At 47.3% G+C, this 17279-nt stretch overlaps 1 protein-coding gene across 5 annotated transcripts in view; it reads right to left on the minus strand.

Annotated features, from left to right (window-relative positions):
- The window catches only part of bcas3 (BCAS3 microtubule associated cell migration factor), a 1250799-nt gene that overhangs the window by 553453 nt on the left and 680067 nt on the right, over positions 1 to 17279 (minus strand). For all 5 annotated transcript variants that reach the window (XM_072469937.1, XM_072469940.1, XM_072469936.1 and 2 more), the window contains exon 20: positions 15776 to 15879. In XM_072469937.1, the coding sequence (XP_072326038.1) occupies positions 15776 to 15879 (104 nt within the window). The remainder of the gene's footprint in view (positions 1 to 15775; positions 15880 to 17279) is intronic.

A 17279-nucleotide genomic window follows, 5' to 3' on the forward strand; every position in this document is an offset into this window, starting at 1 on the left:
TCTGGGTGCGCCGGTTAAATAGAGGGAAAGGCAAAGATCCAGATTCACATCGGGAGCGAATCAGTTTGCTATCTTATCAACCCTTCCCGATGGCAAGTTCCAGATCTTCCCCAAATATGGCGAGTGTATCATTAATCCTCATTTGCATTCATTTCCATTTTGCTACTGAGATTGAAGTCGAATGCAATGGCCTCCCGGAAATTAACCGGTTCCACAGTGAAAAATCACACAGGCGCAATTTAATACTCCTTTTTAAAAACATTAAGCTGAAACAATGGCTGCTGAGGGGAACTGAGGAAGTGAGTAGCCATTTCCATTTTCCGGCATGCAGCACAAGGACACTGGTGCTGCTGCTGCCCCAGTACTCGGGGTGGGGGTGGGAGGTTGGGGGGTCTCCCTGGGTCAGGGCTTGGGGGGGGGGGGGGGGGGCGGGGGAGGAGGAGATAGGCTTTTGGTCTGCGTGACCTTCAAGCCATCTTTAAATATTGTGAATACCCATAACAGGGTATGTCTTGTCTGTCCTACCATCACTTGGTTCTATGCTGAAGGTCACTTTAACTCCCTTTGACTGTGAGCAGCCTCTAGATTCACAGCTGAAGATTATTGCTAATGACCGAGTTTCTTTGCTGTTGCCTCTTCTGCTTCTGGCTCGGAGTGAAAAAAAGGATGGAGTAAGATGACTAACTGCCAGTGTTGGAGAAAGGGATGGGGTGGCAGACCGATTCAACTGAGAAACTTGATGAAGGTTGAAGAAATGCTTTTGCAGATTGCTGGTGACTTCATTGTACTGTTGGCAGATCGATGTTTAATGTCTGGAAGACATGCGTTTGTTTGCTACTGCCTCTTTTGCTTCTGTGGCCTTGAGCAAGGAAAGGAAGTAAGGTGACCTACTGCCAGTGCTGGAGAAGGGGAAGGGGTGGCAGACCGATTCAACTGAGCAACTTGATGAAGGTGTTGAAGAAATACTTTTGCAGATTGCTGGTGACTTTCTTTTACTGTTTAATGTTCAACATGTATTTGGTTTTCTTTGTATAAATGCACTGTTATCGTTTTGTGTTTGTACCGATATTCTGTAGTTAAAAGGTGCTTGTATGACACGGTGCCTTTTCCTTGTCGGTTAATGGTTAATGTGATATATGGATCATTCAGTAACTTGTTTTTATCATTTTGGATAAAGGTATTGTTGACCGTTTAACAAACAAAACAGTCTCAAGCAGATTCTCATGGGTACACATGTAATGTCTCAGACGACGGTTACTGCATCCCTTTGAAGCCTGAACAGTTTGCCTGAATTCTAGATGCGACAGCACCAAAGAGGCAGCAGCCAACAATCAAACACTCAAGAGCTGGGCTTCAGCACTGGGGATATCCTCGCAACCAGAGGGGGAGTGTGCGGATCAGGAGGAGGGGCACCTGAGTATGCTCTCCTTTTTAAAAAAAATATATTTTATTAAAGTTTTTCAATCACAATTTTTTCCCCCTTACAAATCAAAAAAGAGAAATTTAAAGTACAAGTAACATGATAACTACAATCTAACATTGAGTAACTAACATGGTAAACTAACCAAATAACATAAAATGAAACTCCCCCCGTCCCCCCTCCCCCTCCCAGAACCCGAACATCTTACCCCCCCCTCCCTCCATTCCCCCCCCCCTCCCCCCTGGGTTGCTGCTGCTGGTCATCTATCTTCCTTCTAACGTTCCGCTAGGTAGTCGAGGAATGGTTGCCACCGCCTGGTGAACCCTTGAGCCGATCCTCTCAGCGCAAACTTAATCTGCTCCAGTTTTATGAACCCCGCCATATCGTTTATCCAGGCCTCCAGTCCGGGGGGTTTCGCTTCCTTCCACATGAGTAAAATCCTACGCCGGGCTACTAGGGACGCAAAGGCCACGACATCGGCCTCTTTCGCCTCCTGCACTCCCGGCTCATCCGCAACTCCAAATAAAGCTAACCCCCAGCCTGGTTTGCCCCGGACCTTCACCACCTTCGAGATCACTCCCGTCACTCCCTTCCAATACCCCTCCAGTGCCGGGCATAACCAAAACATATGTGTGTGGTTTGCCGGGCTTCCGCTGCACCTCCCACACTTGTCCTCCACTCCGAAGAACCTGCTCAACCTTGCTCCCGTTATGTGTGCTCTATGCAGCACCTTAAATTGGATCAGGCTAAGCCTGGCACACGAGGAAGAGGAATTTACCCTGCTTAGGGCACCAGCCCACAAACCCTCCTCAATCTCCTCCCCGAGCTCTTCTTCCCATTTTCCTTTCAGTTCGCCCACCAGCTCCTCCCCCTCTTCTCTCATCTCCCGGTAAATCTCTTGACACCTTGCCCTCCCCGACCCACACCCCCGAAAGCACTCTATCCTGGATCCCCTGTGTCGGGAGCAGCGGAACTTCCCTCACCTGTTGTCTTGTGAACGCCCTCACCTGCATATATCTAAAGAAATTTCCCCGGGGCAGCTTATACTTTTCCTCCAACACTCCCAAGCTCGCAAACATCCCGTCTATAAATAAGTCTCCCACTCTCCTGATTCCCAACTGGTGCCAGCTCTGGAATCCTCCATCCAACCTCCCTGGGGCAAACCTATGGTTGTTCCTAATTGGGGACCCCACCAAGGCACCCAACACACCTCTCTGTCGCCTCCATTGCCCCCAGATACTTAATGTTGCCGCCACCACTGGGTTCGTGGTAAATTTTTTTGGTGAGAGCGGTAGTGGCGCCGTCACCAGCGCTTCTAGACTCGTCCCTTTACAGGACTTTACAGACCCTGGAGCTGTGAAGCAATTGTGCTATCCACAATGCTACCGTGCTGTCCCTGATGGACGGCCCTCTGAGAGATGCTGAGATGCTTATGGTTTGGGATAAGCTTGGGGAATTTGAGGGTCCCGGAGTGGAAGCCCTAACTGATTGTCGGTTTCCCCTCATTTTCCAATTCCTTACCAATAAACAAAATATGGCTGGTTATGTTGGTCCTGCAGAGGGCGGCATGTGGCACAGTGGTTAGCACTGGGACTGCGGCGCTGAGGACCCGGGTTCGAATTCCGGCTCTGGGTCCCTGTCCATGTGGAGTTTGCACATTCTCCCCATGTCTGCGTGGGTTTCACCCCCACAATCCAAAGATGTGCAGGTTAGGTGGATTGGCCACGCCAAATTGCCCCTTAATTGGAAAAAAATAATAATTGGGTACTCTAAATTAAAAAAAAAAAATGTTGGTCCTGCAGAGGCTGCCCTTGCGGTGCTGTTGGCTTCCCAAGTGGCAGCAACGCCGACACAGGCTAGAAGCAGCACCCCGTGTGCAGGGGTTCGATGCGCACCCTGAAGACCCGGCTCCCGGAGGGAGATGCCAGCAACAGCCAAGGTGTACAGGTATCATTGTTCTTTCAAGGAGATGACGAACAGCAGGTGCCGTAGGAGACTCCGTCTCAACAAAGGGACAGTGCAGTACCTGTGCCTCGTACTTGTGGACTTGGCACCCCGTGAAGGAAGAGGACACCCGCTCCAGGAGGCCATGAAGGTCCAAGCCGCCCTGAAATCTATGCAACTGGTGCATTCCAGGGCTCGAGCGGGGACTTGTGCGGCATTTCCCAAGCTACAGCCCACAAGTATGCCCTGTATGCCCGGGCATCAAACTATATAAACTTTGAGCTGGACCAGGCCCACCAAGATGCCCAGGTTCCAGGACTCTCTGCCATCACCAGGATGCCCAGGTCCAGGGGTAATTGATGGCACGCATATCACCTTGCACGCACCAGGGAATCAGGGAGTGCCCTTCATTAATAGGAAGGGATTTCACTGCCTGAATGTTCAACTCATGTGCGACCAGCACCTCCGGATCATGCATGTGTCTGCATGCTTCTCATGAAGTGTGCATGACAGCTACATTCTGAGACACTCTGAGATCCCCGGCGTCCTCGAGGACCACCCCAGGATGACGGGTTGGCTATTGGGGGAAAGGGGGTACCCGCTGAGGTCCTGGCTGATGACGCCTGTGCGGAGGCCAAAGGCTGAGGTAGAGATCCGATGTAACGGGGCCTATGTTGACAGCCGTGCTGTCATTGAGCGGTGCATCGGACTGCTGAAAATGCGGTTGCGATGTCTGGACTGCTCTGGTGGTGCACTGCAATACTCCCCCCCCCAGAGGTTCTCCCGCTTTATGGTGATCTGCTGTGCTCTCCACAACCTGGCACAACAGTGGGGCGACATGTTGGAGGAGAAGGGGGGACATGCAACCTTTTCTGAGGAGAAGGAGCCAGACCAGGAGGGGCTGGAGATTAAGCCCAGGGAGGAGCCGGAGCAAGGGCTGGAGGATGGAGGACAGGCAGCGGCAAGGGCCCGACATGCCTGGAGGATCAAGGAGGCACTCATCCTCACCTGATTCTCTTAGGATGAAGCTTTTAAGTCAGCTCCCCCTCCCCCCCAAATCCCTCCTTCCCCCTAACCGCCCCCCCACCCCCCCCACTCAATCCCACCTTCTCCACAATCCATGGGATGGAGGGGCAGCTGGAGTGAGCTCCAGAGACCTCTGCGTCATCTGGCTCTGCCACTACTGCCAGCTCCCCATTGTCTGCACCATGGTGTTGACGCCCTTGGCGTACTTCGCAATGACAATAGGGAGAAGTTCGGAAATTGAATCGAAGATGTAGTGGGTAATTTAGGGGTTAACAGACTGAGATAAAACTGCCAGCACTGAATCACAGGTATACGCCCACACCTGGCCGGAGTTACATTGTCCCATTCAGACTTAAACTCATTAATGGGAATAAACAGCATACCCCGGTTCAGCCGGGGTGATTCACTCAAGATCTATTGTCCTCCGGGACACTCTGATCTGACTACCCATGAGCCTATTACAGAGTCTGATGGTCTCTTCTATCCATAAATAGGAGGTTAATTGCATATTCATAGCATCTGTAAACGGGAGTGGGCAGTCAAAAGCCCAGATATCGATGATGAGTTCAGGTCTGGACCCCCAGGACAGAACCATTGTTTAAGGGGCTGGGCGGAGCTCAGAGAGAGAAAATAAATCCAATTCAAATACGTGGAGGCAGAAGGATTTGGAAAGCCACCAGGAGAGGTCATAAAAAGGTGCCACAGAAACAGGCTTTCGAAAAAGAGGTCTGAAGGAGCTGCACTAACTGCAAGAAACTCTTCTGTAAACGCAGCCTGCATTAGTGTTGAGAGCTGTATGTTCATTTAACGTGCTGTTTAATGGGGTTACAGCATGTGTTGGGGTTAAGAGATACATGTAAGCTGTTCTTGTTAGGTTTGAAGTTTAAAAATTGTTTTTCATTTGTTTCAATATAGTTTTATTTGCATAAATAACTAAGCCCTATTTCTTATGCAATGTCTCCTGGAGTGAATTAATCTTTCTGCTCAGTGTTAAAAATAAGAAAAGTTATGGTTCTGGTCCAGTATCTTAGGTACTGTTGGGGTCTGGTCTGGCGTCCAGAACACTGGGCCATGCTCTGCAGTGCCTCGGCAATGTCCTCCTCATTGACTGGGGTATGATGTCAGCGCCCTCAGCCATGATCGTCACAGACTGAACCAATCCTTGGGCACCACCACTCGTTACTTACATCGTCCCCCAGGCTTTCCACGGTAGTCGCCACCCTAGCAGTGCCACGCGTTGCCGACATCATCTCCTGGGCCGGTAGCCTTTGGGACTCCTCCAATTGGCTGTGCACTCACTGGATGCTCACTGACACCCGCTCATGAATCTCACGGCTGTGTCCTATCACTTGCATCAGCTCTGGGATAACCTTGTCCAGAGGTTCGGCATCTGACTGGGACTCAGCTGAGTCCTGGGATCCAGCAGACCTCCGGCTGTTGACTCCCATGGATGTCCCTGCCTCCACCTGGAATCCAGCATACTTCCGATGGGGATGAGAGCTGTGACGCCTCGATAGCAGTCTCCTTGGAGAAGTTCTCTGAGGTGGTCTCTTGGGTGGGTGGGTGGGGGGGGGGTGAAGAACAACTCGGGATGGCCCCGACTCTATCTGATGATGATTCTGTGAGACAATGGACATGTGGTCAGTGAGGGGGAAGGATCATTTTGTCTGACATGAACAACTCACTTGAGACAGGTTACCTAAAGGGGCAGTGGATCCTCACCTTGTGACACAGGCCAGCCTTGCTGTTGTGACTGCTCTTTCCTCGGTCAACCCACGATTTCCAGGGCCCGTTTCTCAAAGGTTGAGGACTCGAATCTCTTGTACTCCCCCCCCCCCCCCCCCCTCCCCCACACCCCCATCTTGGGCATTTCCCGCTTTTATGGGGCTATTGTCTCCTGCGGGGACAAAGAGAGGGCACTGTGAGCCACATGCTAGATGGGTTGGGGGGAGGGGGGGGGGCGAGGTCTACAGAAGGTGACGTATGTGGGAACCCCACCTGGACATGAACGTGTTGTGCTGGTGGGTGCCAGTGGGTACTGAGAAGCAAGCACGAAGATTGGATGTGGGTGGGTGCGAGGTGTCAGCCTGTGAAATGGGGGGGGGGGGGGGGGAAATTTGAGGGGTGGTAGGTGCAACTGATGCCAGGAGACAGGTGGTAACTTACCGTTGCAGCTCGGTGCAGGTCGTTGGTCTTCTTCCTTCATTGGACGGTGGTCCACCTGATGATGCTGCCCGCACTGACTGCCGCTGCCACTGCCTCCTAGGCGGCATTGCTAACTCTGCTGCTGGTCCTCTGACCCCCTGGGGGAACAGGATGTTCGTCTCACATCCACAGGTTAGCCAGGTCAGAATCCCTAAAGCCAGGAGCAGGTCTGTGCGTTGCCATGCTTGTGTGTTTACTGGGAGTGAGTGGTGAGGAATCGTTTAAAAACTTCCCCTTGTTAGCAGGAGATGCTGAGGCATGAGACTGGCGAATCAGATGGTGAGACAGTCAGTAATGGCGAGGAGCTTGTGGGGGCTCATTTCCAGCATTAAGTGCCGTCAAATACGGGCTGTGATCTTCGCTGACGCGGTTGTTGAGAAACACTCTGCCAGTCACACCCAAAATGACACTTAGAAATTTTTCTGTGAAATCACGCCCTATGAATCTGTGACTACTTCTGGATATCCATTACTCTGCCTATAATAATCGCGTTAACACATGTGACAAGTATCGGCTGATTAATGGACAAAGAAAGTGGGAACATCACTGAATTTTACTTGGAAGCAACTGTGGAGATTTGCAGTTATTACTGTCCTCGACACTGTGGGAGGAACAAACATGCTGACCGCTGAACATGGGTGGGCGGATGGTGAAAAAGAGGAAGTATGGACAGGATTTAGCACAAGCTGGGTCACATCAGACATCACTAATGTCTGATCCATCTCCAGTCAAGACCATTTTAGTTGGAGTGGCAGAAGTTAGAGAGATCTTTTCGAAAGAAATGAAGAGAATTCTACATGTTTAGGCATTTCTAGATTTTCATATCAGTGCAGTCATTTTTTAAAAATGCACAGGGAGAAAACACGCCAGCTTTGCTGATTAATCACTGACACCATCAGTGTTGCAGAGCTGAAAAATGAGCAGATGCTTGTACAGTTTTCACTGAGGCCATGGCCAGCTGTTATTGCTGAACCGGCTGTTCCATCGAACGCAGACATATTGTACCTACCTTGCATTCTGACAGCACGCATTAACTGAACTGAATGTTGAAAGGGAAAATTCAGCAACAGCTGCTCTTTTACCGTATAATATAGTAATGTCCACATCACCTTTTCTTGTATTAAAACCTGTCTGAGGCAGTGAGCCCAGGGCCAGGGGACTGTCCTCAAGTAACCAACTCCTCCACCTTCCACAGCGCAGAGAATAATCCCAGAAGAGTATATCTGACATTGTCGGAAATGGGAGGTATTATCTTGAACTTCTGCTTGTAGGTTAGACAGGAGTGAAGTGGTTGGAGAAGGTATGAGGGTGTTGGGGATGATTAATGTCCCTTGGCCTTTTCTAACACACTGAGCAGATAGACCAAACATTCTGTTCCACTCACACCATTATTGTGCTTCTCATTACAAGCAACTTCAGTTTCCATTGTTAAATTTGAGGCAACCAGAAAAGTTACCAGAGACTTGATACACCAACAAACCATCGTGATATGGGGCTGGATTCTCCGCCCCCCCCGCCGGGGGCTGGCGTGAATCCCGCCCCCACCGGCCGCCGAATTCACCGGCACCGGATATTCGGCGGGGGCGGGAATCGTGCCGCGCCTGTCGGCGGGCCCCCCCCCGGCAATTCTCCGGCCTGCGATGGGCCGAAGTCCCGCTGCTGTCATGCCAGTCCCGCCGGCGTGAATCAAACCACCTACCTTACCAGCGGGACTGGCGGCGTGGGCGGGGCTCCAGGGTCCTGAGGGGGGCGCGGGGCGATCTGGCCCCGGGGGGTGCCCCCACGGTGCCTGGCCTGCGATCGGGGCCCACCGATCCGCGGGCGGGTCTGGTGCCAAAGGCCTTCCACGCCAGCCGGTGGAGCGGAAACCACTCCGGTGCGGGCCTAGCCCCTCACGGTGAGGGTTTGGCCCCTAATGGTGCGGAGAAATCCACACCTTTGGGGCAGCCCGACGCCGAAGTGGTTCCCGCGGCTCCATCCTGGCGGAACCCCCCGCCCCGCCGGGTAGGGGAGAATCCCGGCCCTGGTCACAATAACTGTCCAGGATATTTCTATGCTACATCAGTGTCTATGATTCAGGCTGGAAGCTAACTACACAGCAATTTTAGTGGATCAACTTTCAAAAAGAATCTGGGTAAATACTTGAGGGGAAAATATTTAACGGCTAAAAGGACAGAGCAAGAACGTGGGACAAATTAAATAGCTCTTTCTGAGGGGCAGCACAGGGCCAAATGGCCTGCTCCCAAGCTGTATCGTTCACTGATTCCATGTTATAAAGCAGCTATCCACTTTCAGAAAAAAAACAAGGCCAAAGAATTCAAATTACAAAGCACTCTTTGTGTGTTTAATGGCTGCAGACAGTGAGAGCACTATTCCCAGCCAGAATAGTGATATTGGGGTATTTCCATTCAATCATACCTGGATCCCGCATTGCTGTAAGTGACTGGATTTGATTTTATACACAGATCCAATTTGTAACCATTCTCCACTCATTCAAATTGCTGGAGAAATCACCCTGCTTTTATAGGGCGACATGGTTGCAATTTCAGTCGTGAATCCTATTTACTGTAATGCATGAAGATTCTTTTTAGGTAGATTCTGTAGACTGTTTGCTGTGCGAACCCTTTGAATAGACCATGTTTGCTGAGTAAATAAACTTTGCTGGCTGCAAGACGATTTGCTCTATGTCCTGCAATAAATCCTGTTCTGCCTCCAAACATTTGGTTGACACAGAAGTGTCAATAGATACTTTGGTATTTTGTACACATACGTATCTAATATTTGTTGGAAATGATTTATAAAAAGGCTGCACAAATTTTGTGATCCTTGGATGCGGGAGTAAAGGAATGAAACAGCAGGTATTGGAAAATATTGACCAACATATTGAACAAGTCTTAGCTTTCTCACTGGTTGGGTATTAGATGCATTGATTATGATCCAAATCACCAGTGTTAATTTTGTGTCATCTTTATATATGTTTGATTTCAAAGTTTGTTCAAAAAGAAGTTTATAATGGTTTTCCTTTATAAAAAAAGCAATTTGTAAGATCAGCATGAATTTGTACCACAATAGTGCCATTCTACCCAGAATACTATGGCCTCACTATAATCATAGAATCACACCGTACAAAAGAGGCCCTTCAGCCCATCAAGCCTGCATCTACAAAAAACTATTCTAAATCTACGCTAATACCACTTCCTAGCACTTGGCCCATAGCCTTGAATGACATTTTAAGTGCTCATCCAAGTACTTTTAATAGATTTTGAGGTCCCTTGCTTCAACTACCCTCCCAGGCAATGCATTCCAAATTCTCATTCTGGGTGAAAAGAAATGTCCTTAAATCCCCTCTAAACCTCCTGCCTTTCACCTTAAATTATGCCCCCTTGTTTTTGACCCCTCAACTAAGAGGAACATCTGCTTTCTGTCCACGGTGTCCATACCTCTCATAATCTTATACACCTCTATCAGGTCCCCTCTCAGCCTTCTCTGCTCCAAAGAAAACAACCCCAATTTATCCAGCTTCTCTTCATGGGTAACGTGCTCCATCCGAGACAACATCCTGGTGAATCTCCTCTGCGCCCCCTCCAGTGCAATCACATTCTTCCTATAGTCCGGTGACCAGAACTGACCACAGTGCTCCAGCTGTGGCTGAACCAAAGTCCTGCACAACTCCAACATAACCTCCCTGCTCTTATCATCTATGCCACTACTGATAAAAGCAAGCGTCCCGTATACCTTCTTAATTACCCTATTTACCTGTCCTGCCGCGTTCAGGGATCCGTGGACAAGCATCGCAAGATCCCTCTGAGCTTTCTAATGTCCTGCCATTCATTGAGTACTCCCTTGTCAAGTTACTCTTTCCAAAGTGCATCACCTCACACTTTTCAAGGTTAAATTCCATCTGCCACTTGTCTGTCCATCGGACCAATCCGTCTATATCCTCCTGTAACCTAAGAACTTCTTCCCTATCAACCACCTGGCCAATCTTCATGTCATCTGCAAACACTTATCACCCCCCTCATATTTTCTGTAGTGAGAGTACCTTTAAGGAATGGGTGTTTATTACTGCAGTGATGTCAGAGAGTGGGTGGAGCTGGGCTGCCTGTCAGTTTTTTACTTTCGTTTTAGACTGTTTGCTGCAGGGTGTGTTTTAGTTTCGTTTTCAGTGTTGGAGCTGAAGCCAGGCAGAGCAGGTGTATTGTTGATCTCTCTGCCATGAAAAGACTATCTCTTGATCATGTGGTGAATTCAGAATTATAAATGTTCTCAGTCGTGAATGTAAACCTAATGTGCTTCTGTTAAAAGGTGTTTCTTTTGTCTTCTGGATGTTGTTTGGGAAGTTATTAATGATTACTTAGTGTTGTATTCTTTGGGGGTTGTATTTGAATTGATGGTTGCTAAGATGTTCACTGTATGTTTTAAAAAGATTAACTTGAGTTCATAGAATAAACATTGTTTAGATTTAAAAAATACTTTTCCATTTCTGCTGTACCACACCTGTAGAGTGGGCCGTGTGCTCCCCATACCACAATCTATTAAAAGTTGTGGGTCAGGTGAACTCCATGATACACTTTGGGGTTCTCTAAACCCTGGCCCATAACAATATCTTTCAGATAAGGACCCAGTACTGATCCCTGTGTTACGTCACTGGATACCGGCCTCCAGTCACCCACGAACAAGCTTCTGCCACTGTCCTCTGTCTCCTATCACCAAGCTAATTTTGGATCCAATTTGCCACATTACTCTTGATCCAATGTGCTTTTACCTACTTTATTAATCTCCCAGGTGGGACTTTGTCAAAGGCTTTGCTGAAATCCATATAAACTACATCAACTACATTACCCTTATCTACACACCTGATCACCTCCTCAAAAAAATCAATCAAATTGGTTAGGCATGACCTCCTTCTGACAAAGCCATGCCGTCTGTCCCTGATCAAACCGGAGATTGATTCTGTCCTTCAGAATTTTCTCCAATACTTTCCCGACTACTGATGTGAGACTCATTGGTCTGTAATTCCCTGGTTTAACTCTACGAGCCTTCTTGAAAAGTGGAACCACAATTAGCTGTCCCCAGTCCTCTGGTGGCCAGAGATAAATTTAAAAATTGGGTTAGAGCCTCTGTAATTTCCTCCCTCATCTCCCATAGCAGCCTGGGTTACTGCTCAGCTGGACTTGGGGATTTGTCCACTTTTAAACCTGCCAGTACCACCTCACTCCCTACATCAAACTGCTCAAAAACTTTACAGTCCCTTTGCCTGAATTCTGCACCTACATCCTCCTTCTCCAAATTGAAGACAGATTTGATGTACTCGTTTAACACCCTACCAATGTCATCCAGCTCGACGCATAGATTACCCTCCCGGTCCCTAATGGATCCTATTCTTTCCCTGGTTATCGCCTTCCCCTTGATACACTTAGGGAATATCTTGGGATTTTCCCTAATATTACCTGCCAGTTCTTTTTCATGCCCCCACTTTGTTCTCCTTTTGCATTTTTGAGTTCCCCCATGGGATTAGGGATAATTTATTAGCTTGGATGGAAGACTGGCTGGCGGACAAGAGACAGAGAGTCGGGATAAATGGGTCTTTTTTTGGATGTCAAGATGTAACTAGTGGGGTGTCACAGGGTTCGGTCTTTGGAGCCCAGTTATTTACAATCTATATTAACAACTTGGATACAGGATAAGAAGGTTGCCAAATTCGCAGATGGCACAAGAATAGGTGGGACAGTAAATTGCAATGAGGAAATAAGAACCTTACAAATTGATATAGATAGGTTAGGAGAGTGGGCCAAAATGTGGCAGATGGAGTTTAACGTGGATAAGTGTGAAGTCATGTATTTTGGTCGAAAAAATGGAAAGGCAACTTATTATCTAAATTGGGGAGCTCCGAAGCAGAGAGACCTGGGTGTCCTCGTGCATGAGTCACAGAAAACGAGCATGCAGGTGTAGCAGATAAAAAGGAAAGCAAATAGAATATTGGCATTTATAGCAAAAGGAATTGAATATAAAGGTAAGGAAGTGTTGTTGCAATTATATAAGGCATTGGTGAGACCGCAAGTGGAGTATTGTGCAGAGATTTGGTCGCCTTTTTTGAGGAAAGATGTAGTGGCATTGGAGGCAGTTCAGAGGAGGTTCACTAGATTGATTCTAGAGTTGAGGGATTTGTCGTATGAGGCGAGATTAGGCCTATACTCTCTTGAGTTTAAAAGAATGAGGGGAGATCTAATTTAAGTACACAAAATGCAAAAAGGTATGGATAAAGTAGACGTGGAGCTGATGCTTTCTCTTGTGGGGCATTCTAAAGCGAGAGGTCATGGGGCTGGTTTAGCAGAGGGTTAAATCGCTGGCTTTTAAAGCAGACCAAGGCAGGTCAGCAGCACGGTTCAATTCCCGTACCGGCCTCCCCGAACAGGCGCCGGAATGTGGCGACTAGGGGCTTTTCACAGTAACGTCATTTGAAGCCTACTTGTGACAATAAGCGATTTTCATTTCATTTTTTTCCCCATAATCTTAGAATAAGAGGTAGCAAATTTAAAACAGATTTGAGGAGAAACTACTTCTCCCAAAGGGGTGTGAATCTGTGGAATTCGCTGCCCCAGAGGGCGGTGGATGCAGGGACAGCGAGTAAATTTAAGGAGGATATAGACAGATTTTTAATTGGTAATGGGTTGAAGGGTCATGGAGAATGGGCAGGACAGTGGAGTTGAGGCCAATATGGGATCAGCCTGATCACATTGAAAGTTTTTAGGCTCGGGAGGCTAAATTGCCTCCTCCTGCTCCGAGGTCATGTGTTCGAGGGAGGAGATTCTCTGGCTGATCTTGCAATCCAGCTCTTGGTCTGTAGCATTGTAGGTAGCAGATGAGGAACATATCAGCCATGATAGAATGGCGGAGCAGACTCGATGGACTGAATGGCCTAATTCTGCTCCTCTATTTTAGGAACTTATGAACTTTCTATGCTCCACGGGACCTCTGCAGATTTACTCCCTTTTTACCTGTTAAAAGCCTCTCATTTCCTTCCTCTACAGTTCTGAATATTCCTTGTCATCCAGGGTTCTCTCGAAGTGTTGCTCTCACATTTCACCCTGAAGGCAACATGTTGGATCTGTACTCTTGCCAATTCATTTCTGAATGCCCCCCCCACACACACAGTTCTGCTGTAGATTTACCCAGACGTAGCTCTTCCCAGTCTACTTTGGCCAGATCCTGCCTTAGTTTAATAAAATCAGCCTTCCTCAATCCAAAACCCTTTTTGCAGACCACCTTTTTCCTTTTCCATGACAACATTTAAAAATACAGTGTTGTGGTCACGACCACTAAAATGCTCTCCCACCTCAAGCACCTGTCCAGCTTTGTTCCCCAGAACGAGGTCCAGTTCTGCACCATCCCTTTGACATGTTGATATAAAAAGCTCTCTTGAGGGCTATTTTGGAGGAGGAGTAGGTGCCGCTAGAAGGGATCAAGGCAAATTGGGAGGAAGAGTTAAGAGATGGTATGGAGGAGGGTTTCTGGTGTGAGGTGCTCCGGAGGGTGAACGCCTCCACCTCGTGTGCGAGGTTGGGGCTGATACAGCTGAAGGTGGTGTATAGAGCGCACCTTACAAGGGCAAGGATGAGCCGGCTCTTTGAGGGGGTAGAAGATGTATGTGAACGTTGCAGAGTGGGCTCCGCAAACCACGCTCATATGGTCCTGTCCAAAGCTGGAGGATTACTGGAAGGAGGTGTTTAGGGTAATCCCTAAAGTGGTGCACATGAGACTGGACCCGGGCCCCCGGGAGGACATATTTGGGGTGTCAGCCCAGCCTGGGTTGGAAACGGGCACGGAGGCAGATGTTATAGCCTTCGCCTCGTTGATCGCCCGAAGGCGGATCCTGTTAGGGTGGAGATCAACCTCTCCACCCTGTGCCCTGGCGTGGCGGGGGGACCTGCTGGAATTCTTGACGCTTGAAAAGGTCAAATTTGAACTGAGGGGAAGGATGGAGGGATTCTACAATTCATGGGCGTTATTCATCATGCACTTTCGAGAATTGGATCACATCGAACATTGGGGGGGTTGGGGGCTGGGAGGGTTGGGGGGAGGGGGACTGTATGTGTTAATGGTGACTATTGGTGATTCCTGATTCCTCTTTGTCATTTGTTTATGTTAACATGTGGGCTAATGTTTGGGGGTTTGGTGGGAGGATGGGATCGTTGTTATTGATATAGGGATTAACATTATATTCGTTACTGATTATTGTTTATTGTTGGGTGTAAATTTGAAAGATAATGTGAAAAAGGAGAATTTTTTTTAAAAAGCTCTCTTGAATACATTTCAAGAAATCTGCTCCCTCTGAACCCTTTACAATGTGACTAACCCAATTAATGTGGGGAAATTAAAATCCCCTAATATAATTTCTCTATTATTGTTTTTACACACCTCAGTGAATTGTCTACATATCTGCGAGACCCTCGATGCCTTGACATGAATTCTGACCAATGCGGTCTTCTGAACCCCACTTCAATCTAGTGGCACAGTTCAGAGCCTGCAGGGAAATTTCTGCCCTGTATATGATGGCAAATTGTTTCTTTTTATAACAAGTATGTGTTAAAAATGGGCCGAAAAAGAATGGGATGACCTAAAACATGATTCAAAGTCATAATTCTCTGTTAAAGACGATCAAATAGAACAACAACTTGCACTTTAAAAGTAGCAAAATGTGTCGTGGCTCCTGACAGGAGTGTTATTAGACCAAGATTTTAAACCATATTACATGAAGAGGTATTACAACAGGTGAAAAGAATGGACTTTAAGGAATACCTTAAAGGAGAAGGAATAGATAGGGAGGCAAATAGGTTTAGGGATGGGATACCAGAGGTTAGGGCAGAAGCAGTAGGCTGTCAATGGTGGACTGATGGAGCAAGAAGCCAGGATGGAAGAATTGCAGAGATCGCGGAGGGCAAGAACTGGAGGAGATTAGAGAAATGGAAGGGATGATCTTTGAAATCAAGGAAAAGCATTTTAAATATGTAGAATTGTCAAATTCAGGTGTAGGTCGATGAACACAGGGTGATAGGCGTGAGTTAGGATATGGGCAGCAGAGGTTTGACTGAGCTGATGTTTACGAAAAGTGGAAAGTAATGATAATCTCAAGAGTTTTGCTTCATTAGTAGTAGCAGGACAAGGTCCTGCAAACCTCACCTGTGATAGCCACTCCTCATCTTCTTGGCCACTGTGGTCTGATCCCAGGCTGTCATAAGACTCATGGCGTATAAAAATGGGTGCAGGACTGCTGGGTGAAACCACTGACAGGGGAAGAAAACATAATTAGCACATTGTTGGCAATCAAACAGGGAAACATTTTTAGTTTCATTTTCTGGTCGGCAATTGTTCTGTATTTAATTGCAAAATGGTTAACAAGTGATATTTTTCAAGCCTTTCTGTGCAGAAGAGCTGTTTGATCCATTCCCAGAGAACCCATAGGAACATCTCCACAGACCCCCTGGAAATACCGGCTCACCCCTATGAACCCCTTGTACTGACACCCTCTCAGGGAATTATGTAATTACTGACGATCCCTCTCTAAATACTGTCCCATTTTCAAGATCCTCTGCATACACTGACACACCACCGAGGAACCATGACAAAAACTTACCCCCACCCACCAACCCCAGAATCTCTTATGCACACACCTCTGAAAGGTTCAGTTTTAACCTCGCAAAAGACAGAATCAGCCATCCAAAGAAAAAGCATTGCTGGAAGTTGTTTATTAGTGCAAAACAAAAGTAATATGCAACTAAGTTCAAAAGAACACAGAGGAAAATCCATAGGGCATAATTCAAAAAGCATTTGGTATCCTTCGCCTTAATGGTTGGATATCTGATGGCTTTGAGGAGTGTTTGCCATCTCTTCCCAGGCCCTAGAGAGTCGATGGAACCCTTTAGTCTACACCAGTAAATGGCCATTTAAATATTACGTTATGAGATATTGGTCTCTACATTAGATGTGTTGATGTAACTGTGGGAAAGACCTAGTTATTGCAAATGCTTCCTGTCCACAGAACAATCAAATTTATGAAGGAAGTGCTTGCAGCAGGAAATTCCTCTCCGCAATCATTTCCTCAACTTCCGAAGAAGAAGTCAGTATGGCTCTGACCTGCTCTTCACAGAAACAAATCCAGGCCACAGCAGCACGAGCAAATGACATTTCACCTGACCACCAATTACAATTATGAGTTCAATTCCTCTTTAATGATAACATACTGTGGTCTGAACCGTTTTATGTCGGAGACACAAGGAGAAATCTGTCGGAGACAGATTGTGTCTGCTCATGTCAACCTAACGAGAAGCAGTTGTTTCCTGTTCACTGAATAACCTGTTTGCCAATAATCATTCAGTTATCAGGAAGTGAGTGAGAGTCATAAACAGCTGAGTAGTGTGCAGTCACAGTGTTTAATATGAGAGCACTTGCCATTAGTCATGTAGGATATACACTCTGTCTCATCCTCTCTAGAGCCTATTATAAAAGGATTTACAACATGGAAATCTCCTTTAGAAAAGTCATTCATTCATCGTCAGGTGCGGCCTATTAACATCAGATACAGTAACATCACAAAATAAAGTCCACACTTGCGATTTCCAGCGATTCATGTAAAACATTTATGAATATTATCCCATGAATGAATATAGCCTAAAGCACAATGACA

Source organism: Scyliorhinus torazame, chromosome 12 (genome assembly GCF_047496885.1).
Source record: "Scyliorhinus torazame isolate Kashiwa2021f chromosome 12, sScyTor2.1, whole genome shotgun sequence".
Lineage (NCBI taxonomy): Eukaryota > Metazoa > Chordata > Chondrichthyes > Carcharhiniformes > Scyliorhinidae > Scyliorhinus > Scyliorhinus torazame.